The 15,020-nt window shown below is 42.3% G+C and overlaps 1 protein-coding gene across 1 annotated transcript in view; it reads left to right on the top strand.

Annotated features, from left to right (window-relative positions):
• The window catches only part of kiaa0825 (KIAA0825 ortholog), a 106,210-nt gene that overhangs the window by 16,011 nt on the left and 75,179 nt on the right, over positions 1–15,020 (top strand). The window contains exons 7-11 of the mRNA XM_083978193.1: positions 2,841–3,008; positions 4,555–4,640; positions 4,845–5,102; positions 10,194–10,468; positions 12,891–13,041. Of these exons, the coding sequence (XP_083834319.1) occupies positions 2,841–3,008; positions 4,555–4,640; positions 4,845–5,102; positions 10,194–10,468; positions 12,891–13,041 (938 nt within the window). The remainder of the gene's footprint in view (positions 1–2,840; positions 3,009–4,554; positions 4,641–4,844; positions 5,103–10,193; positions 10,469–12,890; positions 13,042–15,020) is intronic.

Here is a 15,020-nt window from a genome sequence, read left to right as displayed (position 1 = left end):
ATCAGACTGGGGATTTGGCAGCCCGCCACACAGCAATTGTTTACCTTTTTGCTCACTGGCTGCATCTGTTCTGTTTTGTAAACGGCACTAAACTATTCGCCCGTAAACACCGGAATCAATAACAACTGCTAAGGGAATTCCCTTATCCCGCCCCTCCCTCTCTTTCCCTCCCTCTCTTCCTCATGTTTTCATCCCTTACCACCACCCCTTTCCCTTCCCCTAGATCTCCTCCTCTCTCCCCTCTCTCTCTGTTCCCTGCCAGTCAAGAGCAGTGTGTGTGTGTGTGTGTGTGTGTGTGTGTGTGTGTGTGTGTGTGTGTGTGTGTGTGTGTTTGTGTGCACATATGTGTGAATGTGAGTGTGTATGTTTGTGTGTGAGACAGAGATTGTGCTGTGGAGCTGATGGTGGAACCCACAGGAGAGACAGACAAGGAGAAGACTGATGGCTCGCCAAAAATACCTGCTCTATTTGTTTTTTCCTTTTGTGTTACATTGTTGTCATTGTTAAAATCTACAAACTGAAACTGGCCACTGTAGACCGATAGAGTTTGGTATTTTCAGACAATTTTGCAATGTTTCTGCTCCATGTGAAATATAAACACCCCACTTTTTTTTCCATACATGGTGTTGAATGACACATTGCTTGGCCTAAGTTTATTTGCTTTGAGGACTGATAAGACTCTCACTGCTTTATGAGTATCAGAGTATTATGACTAATCATTGATTTTTTTTTTCTTAGTAAGAACATTCTCCCACTATAATGTCATATTAGGAAGCTCTTTTATAAACATATAATTTTTGCCCAGCTTTCAGCACCAGCCCTTCCTTATTGATTCTCACTACACTGACCTTTGGTTGAACTCTTCTGCCTGCTAGTGCCCTTCCTCATTCTAGTCTCTGAGACATGCTATGCTCTGCGCTATATGACACACCTGGGTGCTTTTAAGCACACCCTCTCCATCAACCAGCTATGAGAGCCTCCATTTGGCCTCAGTGTTGTGACAAAGGTATAATGAGGTTTAGATGGCTGTGTACTAGACTGCTATGGCTATAAGGCTATTTGGCTAGGGAGGTGACTATAAATACCTATATAGCCTGGGCGGCAGAGCGAGATGAGAGGCTGAGGCAATGCTAAACATCAAGGTCGCGTGTGACTACTTAGAGTGTGACTTACTGAGCAGGTGAACCAGTCATAGGGTCACAGGTTGAGGAAATGAATAGTGAGAAAGAACACAGGCAGAGGTGGTGCTGTGGAAAGGCTGATGCTCTAAAAGAAGTGGTGGTTAATACTTGCTATGCTCAGATGAATGCCCCACAGTATAGGTTACAGTGATAGCTTTTTAGAGACTCCAGCTCCTCTCTCTCAAATGTGTCCCTGTCTCATCTGGTTTATTTATTTTTTACTCTGAAGTTGTTGACAGCTTTAGTTTGCCCCTGTGTTTTTGCATGGAAACCTCTGTCGATTTGCTGGTGACTTCAGAAATAGACATGATTGGTGGTGCGTGCATGGATGTGTAAGCTGGAGAAAGAGGCTGGCATGTGGGTGTCAGCCAGGTCACGCATGTAAACATGCAGGATGAGGTAGTCTCTTTAGCACAGATTCCCACTGGACCCCATTACTGAGGAGCTGCTGAGCTGCAGACCCATGCAGCTTAATTACATACACACATACACACAAATGCATGCACACATTTCAACACACATCAAATAATTACACAGCTATTCACATGCAATTTCATACATGCTTGCACATACACACACACACACTTGCACATATGTATACACTTGGACTTGTAAACACAAACAAACTTGAGGTCAGAAAATATTCCTCAGTGACCACAGACTGGTTGCAGTGTGGCAATTATCCTGCAAGACTGACATGTGCAAATGTGTGTAAAAGTGTCTTCCTACAAATCAAGATATTCATAATGCCCTGCATTACATGCACATAAACACGTGTGTGCTCATTCGAAAAACATAAACACACAAAAACTCATCGACTCTCACTCATAAACACTCATGTTAATATACACAAGTTCCTACACAGACACACACCGAGTCAAGCCTCATGCATGATTAAACCAAGCATCCTCGGGGACAGTGTGTTGTCATATTGTCGGTTTTTGTTTAACAATATGGCAAAATTACATTAGGATCCAGAGGCAATAATGTTACAATTATTGGAAAAGTGTCCCCCCCTCTTCTTTCTTTCCCTCTCAACGCTCAATCATCTCTCTGCTTTCAGAGTCAAGGCTAATACTGAGCTCATCCATTCCCAAATGCTTTTGCAGTGGAGGAGCTCATTTAAGCGGACACACAAAAGTATTTGTGCATGTGTCTGGAAGTATGGCAACGCATCTCCCAGCCGCCCATTCTCCAGCTTAATGCGGAACATCCCCCGGGTGATGGCTTTGGCAGCCTCCAAAATGGGAAATCCATATTTGCCGAGGGGGTCATCGGCGGGTTACGGGGAGAAAAGTTTTGTGCCGAGAGAGAAGGATGTGCATGTGTGACTTCTCAGGGAGCAAAGTTTTGCATATTTTTTCACTGTCTCTTTGTTTATGCTGTGTATTGGGAAAACATGAATGGGTCGATATTTATAAGAGGTGCCGTGTGAGGCAAGGCTTCAGGATGGGGTTGTTTTCTGATGAGTGCATGTAGGTTGGGAGGTTGGGTTGAAAACCTATTTTCATGAAACTGTTTGTTGCTTTACTGAACTGTAAACTGTGGCGCAGCTCTCCCCCTCTATCTCTCTGTCAGTCACACATTCACAAACATATGCACTGTTTATTTTGTCTCTTTCCTCTTTTACATTCAGTCTTTTTTTCTTCCCCCTTACAGTACCGATGGAACTTCCCATAAAAAACAGGAGCTTTAGTCTGACCTCCCACCAGCTGAGGGCGTTAACCCAGCTGGCCTGCACTCTGCTGGGGTTTGAGAGCACTGTGAAGGAGCTGGTCACTAACATGACCTTCATTAACTGTACAGGAAACCCTCCCTGTGTAAAAGGTACGACTCTATCCCTCCAAAATACACACGTGTATACATGTTGGATGTGTAATAAGGGCTGTAGCTACCACTGAGGTCATATTCGGCATTTTTTCAGTGAATTTAGGAAATCTTAGTGACCTAAGGTGCTCTTTCTATTTTACAATTTAAAAATGGCGGAGACCTTAAAGGCTGATTCAATATCCATTCAACCAATAATCCAATTTTTTGACCAAAATTAATCTTAAAATATATTAATTGTTTCCCTGCAAACATGACAGCAAGGATCAGACTTTTAACACCATTAAGGGTATCAAGCAGTAATTAGAATTTGCCGAAAATGGTCAAAGAGATAATGAATAATCAAAATGTGAATCATTTCAATAATTACAAAAATACAGACTTGTTGTTTGAGTGCATTGAGGTTGCAGTGTGGGATCATGACCTCAGAATTTCTAAAACTGTGGCTACAGCCCTGCATGTGTGCTCCTCCTGCAGGCACAAACAGTCAGGTTACACTCTCATAAACACACGCACACACACACACACACACTTGTGTTACTTGTTGTAGCGAGACGTCTGAGTTGTGTCTGAAGAAATGTGTTAGTTGAGTCGGGAATTATCTTGGGTGTTATATAAGCCTTTGGTATCCTTTTCCTCTCTCCCCTTTGAACTGCTGCTGCAGAGATGTTAAATGAAAGCTTTTGGTGCATGGGGTAATTTCCATAAAGGTTACATTTACAAAAACAAGACTTGCAGAAAGGCTCAATTTACAGAGAGGTAAACAGCCTTTAAAGGGCAGTTATCCAAATCATTAATTCCAGGCAATCAAACGGCTTAATTACCAGAAATTCATCAGATGGGCTTAAAGGTCAAAAAGTGATGCGCTTGCTGCTTCCTCCTTCTTCCATTCCATGCGGTCTTGTTCGGCTAAATTGCCTCGCCTGGGGTCTTACTCTTCGCCTTCTGATTAGGAAACTACGGCCTTGATGTTCACGCTTTTTAATTGCAACCCAACCCAACATCCTGTATGCTTGTCTTCACATCACCCCCCTACACTCCCCCACACAATCTTCCCTCATGGAATTACCCCATATATAGTTGATACTATCTGGGTTCAAATCAAATCTAAGCCCCAACTTTAGACTTGTAAAGCTGTTGCCATTAGCATTTAGTGCCTGTTTCTGCTCCTCTAAGGCATGTGCTGTTATTCTCCGGTCACTGTGTCTCATTTTGGCTAGTGGGGGAAGAGGGGAGCAGTGTGTCCCATATCTGGCTCTCTGTTACAGCTGCTTTCATGTTACCGCACTTGGCATTCAGTCAGGCTTTTAACACATAACATCATACAGCGATATGGAAATAGTCATGCTAAATAATGCATAGATTTGAAAGATGCTACAGTTAACCGCCACATAGCTTTTCCCTTTCAAACTTGGATATCCTCGGTATAATTATAGGTCTCTTGTGAAAATTCACTACTTGACCTGGCACAGATACTGTTTAATGTCTTTTTAAGATGTATTATGTGATGTTTGCATTTAAAAAAAAAAATCCATTGATCAATTAGGCATCTTGAAGAAGAGTAGAGAAGAGTCAGACATGACAACAGACGGCAAAAAATCCACAGCAGAGACACTTCTCCACACACCGGAGGTGAGTCTTTCGCATCTTCTCCTTTGTAAGACCCTGCAAGAAAGTTTCTGATCTATTACAACAATTCAATGTCATTAAGTCCTATTATCTTTTTCTATAATTACAAAGAGGCAAGACAATTTGTAGCAGTGAAGTAGAACAGGTGAAATATTCCCTTCAGCACTCAGACATTAATTGGCGGTTGGCTCGTCTCCTGTTTTTCAGGCACAGGTTCTGGAGTTTAACTGGAGATCAGCATTTAGGGGACTGGTCCCTCACATGGAGCATTGTGTTAAAGTGGTGCTGGATGATGTTTGTGCCAAGAGTCTACAGCAAGAAGAGGCCTTATATTGCTCAGGACACACCTCCATCACCCTGTGTCGCACAAGTGGACACAATACAATCGCTGCCAGCACCACCAACCTCAGAGAAGACTCCTTCTACACGTACTCGGAGAGAGAGACTCCCAAAATGATAGCCAAGGTACTCCCAGATGTAAAGTAGGATCATTTTATTCAATATTGAACAGATCTGATTGAGAACGTGCTTTAAGCTCTTTCGGTTATTTAGAGTGTAGTTATGCAGTGCTTCTCAACAGTGGTGACTTCACTGTTTTATTTATGATTCTTCATTAAGTAGACTAAAAGTTCTGTTAATGACAATCATCCAGAATTCCTTCAAGGTGAGTTACAAACATGCAAGTGCACTCTAGACAGAGGGCAATACATGAGTTAAATTACTGCCATGTGGGTCAACATCTGCACGGTCTGTCTGATTGTTCCACAATGTGCAGCCTGAAACCTGGATCATCTCAAGTTATATGGGAACTGAAACAATAATTCAGGCTGGGAATTTATCTTTATCCCAGTATATAAATTTGGTCACTTTTCATCAAAATAAACATCATATTATTGTTATTATTAGCAAAGGGTATTACCTTACCTGTATTTTAATTTAACTCTTTGTGACTTGCACATGTATTAATGGTGGATATCCATCACAGTGCCCATGTCTGTAGTTAGTAGTTTAGACAGGTAAACTAGAAGCTTCATCAAGTTGTGTTCCCATGAATATAAATAATCTGATTTTGACCAGTAATTAAAGTAAGGTGACTAATCTGTTTAAATGGGTTAATTATGGGACTCTCCTATTTCTTTTCTTCATGGTGTAGAGCAGAGCTAACTTAATTAAGACGCCTCCACCACATTATAGTTCTCTCATATTGTTATCTCTGAATTACCTTGTGACTTTGGCCAAGTGTGAAAACAAAACTGACTTTCAAGCAGCTCTTTTCAATGTGCTCACAGACGCTTTGCAAAGACACACTATACTCTAGATGACCACGAGCTAGAATCATACAGTATCTGCAGCCTGGCAAGAGTTTTTGAACGATGAAACACTGAAGTGATAGGGAGGATGTGAGAGTCAACACATGTTTGTTGCCTGTCTTGTTAGATACATCATACACTACTCACAAAAATTTTATTTTGCTTTTTGCTTTTGGATGAAATTTCAGAATACACCTAAAATGCACTACAACCTTTACAGGTGTGACCTTACAGTATGTAAACTTTTGAATGAACATGTCCAGCTGTTCAGTGTTTCAGTACTTATAACATGCTGCTCTCTTGCAAGGTGATTAACCACAAAAATCACAACAAGTAAGTGTCTGATCCATGAATCGACCACTAAATGTTCTGGTTCAATGCCAATTTGTATTTAAACAGTGCTCTTCATCACACTGTTCACATTTTAACATCATGAGACCAGGGCGACACCTAATGATCCATCAACAGTACCTGGCCATGTCGAGGCTTCAAACAGGATGTTCTCAGAGGGAAGTTGCCACTGAGCTTAACGTGTCACAGAGCGTCATTAGCAGGTTGCAACAGAGACACAGAGACTTGAAGAGTCACAGAAAGGCAGAGCAGTGGACGTCCTTTGGCCATATGACAACTTAATGACACATTTTTTGTGGTATTACCACCACAGTTGTTATCTTTTGTTCCAAAAATAGTTTGAGATGAAGAAATTACCATTCCGTATTTCTCCTTAAATGCCCTGCTTTGATGATAAAATATCACTGTAGCGTGAACTTTTTACATTTTCCATAAATTTCACCGGAAAGTCGAATATCCCTAACTTCTTGTGAATAGTGTATGTCACAATCCACCATGTGAAAAGGATTACAGTTTTGACTTTACATCAGTTCTACATCAATGCATATAGAAAATCACATTATGTGAAAAGTGGTCTATTTATATGGACCATGAAATAATTTCTCATTTGTACCACAGACATTCTTACAATATCTAATGTAAAAGGTGTTAATTATATCAAAAAACTATTAATACAGTGCAAGGTCTCTTGCTTGTTAACAAGCAAAAGCGAGTCTCCCTTAAAGAACACAAATTAAATCACATTTTCAAAAAATAAAATTCAATTAAAATTTTAATTCAGTTTTAGAAATGTTCTTTTGGTCTCTAATGTGCTGTGCATGAGCATGTTTCACCAGTGTCCCTGTCCTATTCATCCTCTTTTATCCACCTGGCTGAACAATGCAGGTCTATCACCCAGACCCAGGGAGATTAATGGTTTTTGTAACCCCAAAGGAAAGCACCCTCTATAATAGAAAGCCCAAATGATTTGGGCCTGACACCGTTGACACTCTGGATCAGAAAAGGCCTTGGGAAGAGTCATCAGTATTACTTGAGGGGAGGACTCTGGGGGACAAAAGAGAGACAGGAGGAAACCAAGAACCAGTAAGGGTGATATTATGAGGTCTAGGTGGTGTGCAGAGAATAGTGTTGAATGGAGGAAAGTGTAGGGTACACAGGCACATGTATACAGAAGCTAGGGTGCAGAGCAGGATAAAGAAGGGATAGTGTGAGAGAAGGCATGAGAGGAGAGGTCCTGGGAAATGGCAAGGAGAGGTGAAGTAGACACCAGTGATGGGCTTTTTCTCAGCGGGAAGACCAGTGTCTGATGTGAGACCAGGCTTAATGTCGAAGTCTACAAAGGAACCCTGGTGTTTGGGATATCTTTTTAAAATGACACCATGTTATTTTTTTTCTTTCTGTTCTCATCTCCTCCAACCAGCAACCAACTTCTTTTTAAAAAACTTGTATTCCTCCATCTTTTTCTCAAGTCATCTACGTCCCGCTACTTACCTCTGCACACTTTTTTTTTACAGACTTTATCATTACCGTACCCCCCACTGCAGCCCTTTACACTGACAGTAGTTGTGGCTTTCATTGCTAACGAGCGTCAGAATTTGTCTGTGCTCAAGACCTGTACAGCGTATTTATGTGTAGGTCAACGCTTCAAAGATGAGGGCCTTTCAGCCCAAAGGTTATACATGCATGCATTTGCATTCAATAACACGGCGCCAGACAGACATCCAAGACGGGACTGTAAGATATTATATATTTCCCCCTCCCCTTGTCCTTTTTTGACAGTAGCCCTAGTGTTTGCGCAGAGAGCAAATTACTATACAAGACGTAAGCATGAAATATAGCCGGTTCAAAGGCATTATGATGGATCAATATTTCACACATTTATATTCATATGTTCATACCTCAATCCTCACTTTTTTCATGTGAACCCACTTCACTGTCTGTATTACCATACATATGCAGGCTGTGATGATACTGCTCATCCATCAGAGTACTTTAGATAGTGAACTTTTTTTTTTATTGGCAGTCAGATGTGCCCTGAATGCCAAGTACCCTGTGTTGAACAGCTGGAACTTGCCCTCCTGTCAGAATCAGGGATTGAACTCTTCTTGTTTGGGTGGGCCCCTCTAACCTTGATGCTAGCTCTCTATTATAGCAACAGAGGTGCCTTCTCTGTATTCAGACTCCACTGAACCTCTAACCTGCGTGTTCTCTACTTGTCTGTCTGCTCCAAATTCTGAACACACAAACAGGCCTCCCTAACACTTAAAAACTTCACACAATCTCTTTCACCTTGCTGCAATAGTCCTGGTGGGATTCCAGGCTTTGATCTTAGCTAGTTAAGGTTTCAGTCTGACTTCAACGTGGACGCATGCGTCGAGTTGTTTTTGTGTGCGGATGACTGTCTGCTCAGGACGTGTGTGTTTGTGTGTTTGTGTGTGTGTGAGATGCTTCTCCAGGGTCTCTCCTTCGCTCTGGTAATGCTGAGGGTTGTGTCTGCTTCTGCTTTCTCTCTCGCAAAGCTAAGCTCCTAATGACTACATGCAGTCAGATATTGACTGTTGTCCAAACAGTCATTGTTCCCAGGCCTTTTAACCACACTGGAAGCTTTTCTGGAGAAAATTGTGTAAAGAGATTGTGAGATTGTCAATTGTGTACACATGCTGGAGCTCCGATCTGACAGAATGTCGAACCTTCCAATCAGCCCTACAGTAAGTCAAGTAATAGACTGTGTGACTCTAGACACAAGTAATACATACTGTGATTGATTTACTGATTGATTAATTGACCTGGCATCAAGTTTAGGCAATTTCTTTCCCTCAGTGTGATGTAGTTTGTTAGCTCCAGGGATTATGGAAAAAATGTTTTGTTTTAAAGGCTTTTTAAGTATCTGTCTGACACATAACTCGCACGTATAGGTGTATAAATTTGGATTTGAACTCACACATGTGTAACACCTTGGCACTTGCCTGATCATCTTCCACCATTCTCAATCTGATGTCATAGGAAGCACATGAGGTAGCGGAGGCAGTGGTGCCAAGGTATGCCTGTGTCTTGATGTACTAGCAGAAAAACAAAGAGAATCAGTATAGTATCATGCTGAATGTGTTGACTGCAATGCTATCATCATATTAATTAAAAGCATTAAGATTTCAGCCTTAAGTAAACACTGGCAAATACCCGGACTGCTTATCTGTGTCTCAGCAAGCACACACACTCAGCTATTTTTAAATGCCTTGATCAGCTGGTCTCCCAGCCCCTGGAGAGGAATAGGTGTAGGCAGCTCTGTCCCTATAGGCCTGTCTGCAGGACAAATGTGGATAAAAGAGATAAGTCTTAGCTGTTGCTCTGGCAGTTTATACAGTAAAGTAAGCTGTGGGTCTTTGCATTGCTGAAACATCTCTCTCTTCCCCTCTCACTTTCTCGCATTCTAACCTTTGCCTGACCTTTTCTTTTCATTCCTCTTTGCACGTCTGATGCCCCACCGCTCACCTATGTACTGCAACATTTCTGTTTGAATGTGATTAACATGATGCATGCTGTTATAAAATTGGACAAGTGCTGGTTCCTCTGAAGTAAAGGCTTTATTTGACCTGATACCAATTATGCATGTTCAGCAGCAAAGTTTATGTGGAGGGCATGTCTGCAGAAATCTGTATTCTGCAATTGCAGTGCTTTTCAGCTGTAATGACTTGCACAATGTTAGAGAAAAAACGCATGTGTAATACTCATCTCAATCTTGAATCCTTGTCATGCTGATGTCTGCTTGCAAATGTTCCATTATTTACATCTAATGAGGTCTCTTTCTGATGTTCTTTTTTCCTTTTTTTCCCTCCCACTGAGAGATTTTCCTTCTGTTATTGAGATCATCTTGTATTTGCCTTATCTTGCCCATCAGTTCTGTGGAACAATCATGGCTGAGTTGGATGCCTTACTACCCTTGGCAGCAGCCTGCAGGGACAGCTCTCTCCTCGAGGTGCGATCAAGCTTTGTGGAGGCATGTGGCAGGATGGCGTTTGCCATGTTGGGCCGCGTGCAGGAGAGGGCCTTGGAGGTACCATCCTCTGCACCCCTGAGGAACCTGCCCGCTCTGCTGGCCACTTGCATTTATGTGCACCAGCGACTGGAACACTACCACGGCAGACTGAGAGATTCTGCTGCTGCTGCCAAAGTGTAAGGAGATGGTGTGTGAATGTGGGTGTCTGCTGGTGGGATGGTGTATGCCTGTGGTCCTTACAGTACATATATATGTTTTTTTAGGATCAGTTGGTTGAAAAATTGTGATCACAATGAATAATTTGAAAATCGGTTAGAAGTGTTTGACATTTGCTCTACAGTCACAGCAGTTATGGCTGCCTTGCCAGAGGAACAACATCATCATGACTGATTGGTTTGTTAAAAAGCCAATTTTGATGTTTTCCTCCAGTGAAGAACCAAATGTTGCATTTACAAATGGGGATTGTACAGTATGTTCCTTTGTGCTATAATCACAGAAACAATACTTACTGGAACCAACTTCACTGATGTATAAGCCCACAGATGGCGATGGTAGACTGTTAGTTTATGCTGTCACAGTGATCAGGCTGACATCAAACTTCAGTTGCTATCAAATCCTATTAGGGCTCATAGTATGAATGTGAGTATGCCACCCATCACAGATGTTGTGTTGAGTTTTATTCAAAACCTGAGCCTTCTCACAGCTGCCACATTCTCATGCCTATGCTTAGCCTTGTTTCCAAGATTACTCTTTGTTCCTCTTTTTTCACAGTACTCAATAATTTTAAAACTGCTATTACCGTAAATTCCGGACTATTAAGCGCACCTGAATATAGGCCGCACCAGCTAAATTTTAAAAGAAAATAGATTTTGTACATACATAAGGCGCACTTGAATATAAGCCGCGGGTTTTTCATGTTGTAACATGAGATGTTTACACAGAAAGACAGTGCACGGAAGATGTGGAACTATGCAAGTCCGCTCAGCTTTTCAGCTGTTTCAGTTAGGCTGCTCTTAGCCATGTGCATTTGTTGACAACGAAGCCGGCGAAAAATCAATACGGAGCGGTGGATAACGTTACATAACATTTACGATGTTACGGCGGGTGTGTTTGTGTAGTCTTAACCGTCATGAACAAAACATTACTTGTTACGGAGCGCGTTTGTGTCGCGGGGTGCAGAGACGAGAGCTGGGAGCAGCTGTAGTGATGTTACAAGGTTGGTTTTCAGCCGTGAGACGCCAGGTGAAGACAGAGAGCCTCCGTTCTATTTCATTAATCCAGGTATTTCATACCGTCTCTGGCGGTCATCCAGAATTCATAGAACCTTAGTTACATCTGTAACTCTCGTAACAAGTCACAAGTCATGTAGTTAACCATCACAATTACTCCGGAGCTTTTTAATTAAGGTAAACATGTAGCATAGCCACGGGAGAAATCCTGCTTAGTTCCTCTTGCTTTTTTTTCAAACTGTGCCTGAACGGCAGCAACACGACAGTAACATGCCTGGTTAGAAAATAAAACACTGCACCCAAACCATGGATATTAACTCAAAACCAAAACTAGTGTCTTCTTCGGCGCATAATCTTTCCCCACATGTCTGTCTCACTTGCGCTTCCTGCTAGAGCGCCCCCCGGAGGCCGTTGGCCAGTAAAAATCTATAAATTAGCCGCATCGTTGTATAAGGCGCAGGGTTCAAAGCCTATGAAAAAAGTAGCGGCTTATAGTCCGGAAATTACGGTAGTTTCTCAACAATAGCCTAATCAGCCAGTTAACATTATGCGCAACAGATGATAAACTATGCGAGTGATTGTATCACAGACTGGATTTGTATGTCACATCTCACTTCGGATACCCAGTTGTATTATCATGTGATTTTTGACTTCCATCCAAGTCATGAGGTAGATATTTAATAAGACATAAGCAAAATGTCTGAGCCTTGTCATACAGGGAGAAAACATTTGGAAAGGTTTCAAAATTTCAAGGCGATTGTACATTTGAGATTGAGAGGAGGGGCTCGTAGTGTTAAGGGAAAAAAAAGAGAGGGGAATGATTGACAGGTGGTAATGACACCTATATTATGTCTACATCTGGTGAGTTTTTATGCCCCATAATACCCCCTTAACCTCTGCTCTCTGCAGATCCCCTCTAAAGGCATCCCTGGTGCCCTCAGTGCTCTTGTTGTCCCACCTCTGGCCCCGTGCACCCCTCCACCTGCACTTGCACTGTGCCCCCTCCGGTCATAAAGCACTTTCCTCTCTCCACACCATTTGGTCCCCCCGGCTTTAAGCCTGCTGCACCCCCGTTAAACTCTTGCCTCTCTCTGGAAAGTATCAAGGCAGGCAGATTTAAAGGATATAAAATGTCATGCTGAACTTTTAGAATAAATCATTTGTTCTTTCATCCCATCATTTCACCTCATGTTTGTTTGATAGCTCCCTGAATATACAGTAGTCAATTATGCATCTGAATTATTGGATTGTGCCCTATTGGACTCTTGACCCCAGGTGTTCCTTTCATTTTTTTTCTTGATACATCATATGTATAATAGATTATACATTTTCCGTCTGTGTAACCTCTGTTTCTTTCCTCTACGCCTAGACCCCTGACCCTACTGCCTATACAGAAGTACAGAAACACAGTGGACGCCCTGAAAGATCAGCTGGTCAGCTACTGTATCCAGGTTTGTTCCACCTGCATTCTTCAGGATGCTGAGAGTCACCACTGGGGTGACCCCAAACCCTTTTATGAGGTAAAATGTCCTTACTTGTCTTCTACTGTGTTTGATTGAATTTTTCTGTGCCCCAGATGCCCTGAGATATGATTAATAATTAGGTTATACAAAAGACTTATATGTCATCACATTTAATAAATCAGTGGGACCTGTGTGAGTGTTACAGTATGTGTTCAGTTCTCAACACAAAAACCTCTGTATTGTTTGGAATTGATTTCATTATTTACATTTACTTTTATTGTAAAAAGTGAAAATTCTAATGCCACACGTCTTAGCAGGCTTGTTCTGTAGAGTTTAAGGAACTCTAGGAATTATACTCTGGAGCTTTCTTGCTTCTTCTTTTCATTCCCACAATACACCTTTACCTCCCACTCTCCCTCTTCTAACCAAGCCTTCTACTCTGAGCTCCCTGAGAACATCTGTGGCTTCCATGCTGCCCCGGGGCTCCAGGGATTCGACTGTCTGAAGTCTGCAGTCTACACTGGGACTGTCTGGAAACAACATAGGGCCCCTGGAACTCCCCTACCTTTATGCCCTTAAACCAATCTAAACCTCCCCTCTCTTTCTTACTTTACCCCGCTTTTGCCTGTTTTTCCCTTTGTTCCTCCCTCCTTCCCTGGGTCACTGGTGTCAGACAGACCTGCTGTGCGCAGGTGTGTGCTTTTGTTCAAGCATGCCTGTGCATCTGTACAGATGAATGCATATGTGGGTGTGCAGCAGCATCTCAGGGTGTGTGTTTCATTTGTTGGGTGTATGTATATATCTAAATTTCTAATGTCTGTATATGTGTAGTTGTATGTATCGGGTTTCCATCCCCTGGATCTACAACTCTGTGTCTTGGCTCTTTCACAGCTCTGTGCAGCTCCATAGAGCCCTTTTCTGATTGATATTGACACATTAATAGCTGTTGGCAGAGAAATGTTTAATATGCTATGATAACAACATATGAGGTCACTTCAGGCGATCAAAATAATTTTTAAACAAAACCCTTCTTACCTTCCTTGTCAGGATTATGCCTTCAGAGCCTAAAGAGAATACAAAATGTCATAAGAAAATAAAAGCAGTCATGAGCGTCCAAGTTTATTCTATCCTCAGTTCCCCGTCCCAGATTCAGTCTTCACTCTTGCCAGGTCTTCATCCTTAATAGGAATTTGTTCATAGTTGACCTGGCTGGTTAAATAAAGTTTGACTTGAATGAACGGATAAAACATCCCAGCCACACATGTAGCTGTGGCTGCTCTTGGTTTTGATCCAAGGTTTGTGTCTGCGTTTGCTCCACTGAGTCCACAGGCGGAGGATGGCGAACTAATCCCGGACATAGAGCTTGGTCACGCTCCCCATCAACCAACGATCCCTAAATGACTGGCTCCAGGGAGGAGAGGGAGGGAGAGGAAGAGGAAAGTAAAATATGAGATAGATGAGGTGAAGTGGGAAGAAAATGAGAAGGGACTTAAGGGTATGATGAGAGGAAGACGAGGGGAAGCCGAGGAGTTTTAGGCGTGTCAGTGTCTTTGTCACATGCACGCACACATACATCTACTGGAGAAGTTTATTGTCGGAGGTTAAACATGTGGATTTTGGGTGAGTAAAGGTATGAGAGGGAGGTTTAATGACTGAATCCCTCTATATCTTTTCTGACAAAGCTGCAGAATGCCATGATAATAATCCCCTTCTCTCCATCTGTCCTCCCTCTTTCTCTGTCGCTCTGTCTTCTTACTCTCACATGTCTTTGCTGACTTCATTCAGAAAACTTCTCAATTTCTGCCTGTGTCTCTTTCGCTCTGTGAGTGTGTATGTGCAAGTGTGTGTCTGTTGTGATGTGTTCTCCAGTTCAGGACTTTAAAGCAGTCCAAAATCCCAGTGGGGGAAGAAACCCAGGTGCAGAGTGCAGGTGGCGTGACCACTGAAACATCCTGGTGTTGACAGACCTGCCTCCGTCTCTGTCTCTCTCTTTCTTCTCCTTCATGTTTTCTCCCTCCCTCTCTCTTTCTCTCCCT

Source organism: Trachurus trachurus, assembly GCF_905171665.1.
Source record: "Trachurus trachurus genome assembly, chromosome: 9".
Taxonomy (NCBI): domain Eukaryota; kingdom Metazoa; phylum Chordata; class Actinopteri; order Carangiformes; family Carangidae; genus Trachurus; species Trachurus trachurus.
The sequence above is the reverse complement of the archived record's forward strand: the minus strand, read 5'-3'. Positions and strand labels throughout refer to the sequence as shown.